Source organism: Calidris pugnax, unplaced genomic scaffold (genome assembly GCF_001431845.1).
Source record: "Calidris pugnax isolate Ruff unplaced genomic scaffold, ASM143184v1 scaffold250, whole genome shotgun sequence".
NCBI classification, from domain to species: domain Eukaryota; kingdom Metazoa; phylum Chordata; class Aves; order Charadriiformes; family Scolopacidae; genus Calidris; species Calidris pugnax.
Genome location: NW_015090984.1, coordinates 464,877 through 465,841, shown reverse-complemented (window position 1 = coordinate 465,841; position 965 = coordinate 464,877). Strand labels below are relative to the sequence as shown.

The 965-nt window shown below is 69.0% G+C and overlaps 1 protein-coding gene across 3 annotated transcripts in view; it reads left to right on the top strand.

Moving 5' to 3' along the window:
• Positions 1-558: 558 nt before the first annotated feature.
• The window catches only part of LNPEP (leucyl/cystinyl aminopeptidase), a 55,474-nt gene continuing 55,067 nt past the window's right edge, over positions 559-965 (top strand). For all 3 annotated transcript variants that reach the window (XM_014953806.1, XM_014953807.1, XM_014953808.1), the window contains exon 1: positions 559-900. In XM_014953806.1, coding sequence (XP_014809292.1) covers positions 882-900 — 19 coding nt within the window. In that variant the 5' untranslated portion in view covers positions 559-881. The remainder of the gene's footprint in view (positions 901-965) is intronic.

The following is a 965-nucleotide window of genomic DNA, read 5'->3' as shown; positions in this document are numbered from 1 at the left end:
TTGGCACAACAAATACAGGGCTTTTAGATTTTTAGTTCTTCAGGATTAATCAACTCCCATTTTCTTCTTTTCCAACAATCAGCAGTTAAAATTTTCCCACATTGAAGAAAAAGGACGGTATTTAGCCGTTCCCGTGACAGCAGAAGCGTAGCGGTCGGGGAGGAGGGAGCAGGTAAGGCCGTGACAAGCTGTAAGTAACAATTGCGGTTAAATCGCCACGAACGGAGCACGGCGGTGAGATGTGGGCCGCGCTGGCCCTGCGGCATCGCCAGGGCCCCCAGGTGCCTGCCGGCCTCCGCGAAGCGGCCCGGGGCCCCGCGGCGGCCTGCGGGACAGCACCGGGTGCCGCTGCGGCCGGGCGGCGGCCGGCACTCGGCGGGAGCGCCCGGAGTCGCCCAGAGGAGCAGAGGGTCGGGGGCCGGCATCCCGGCTCTCGTTCCCCCGGGCGTCGGAGAGCCGAGCGGCCCTCCGCAGCCTGCCGAGCGCCTGCCCCAGCCTCCACGGGCGTGAGGCCGGCGAGGAGGCGGGTCTGCGTGAGGGGGAGGCGGCGCAGCGTGGCCCCACCGCGGGGTGAGGGGGAAGCAGACGCCGGCGCTCGGGCAGAAGGTGGCTGGTGTGGGCTCGGTCTCCTCGGGAAGCTACTGATCAGGGAGCCGCTGACTGAGCCCGCTGTGCCCCCGGCCTCCGGAGGGGCGGGCACAGGGGAGGTGGGCAGTGACTGCGGCGTGAGGGAGAGCATCGGCCCGGCGGAGCCCAAGGCTACGCCCGTTTTGAGAGGATGCGGCGGCAGGAAGAGGAGTGAAGAGTTGTGGCTGCGCCTCCGCGTCGTCTTCTCCCCCATCGCCAGCTCTCGCCGGCCGCGGGCGGACTCCGGGAGGAAAATGGAGCCGTTTCCCAGCGGTGAGTACCGCGGCGGCGCCGCGCGGCCAGCGGGCGCGCCCCGAACCGGCGGCGGAGACCGGGAC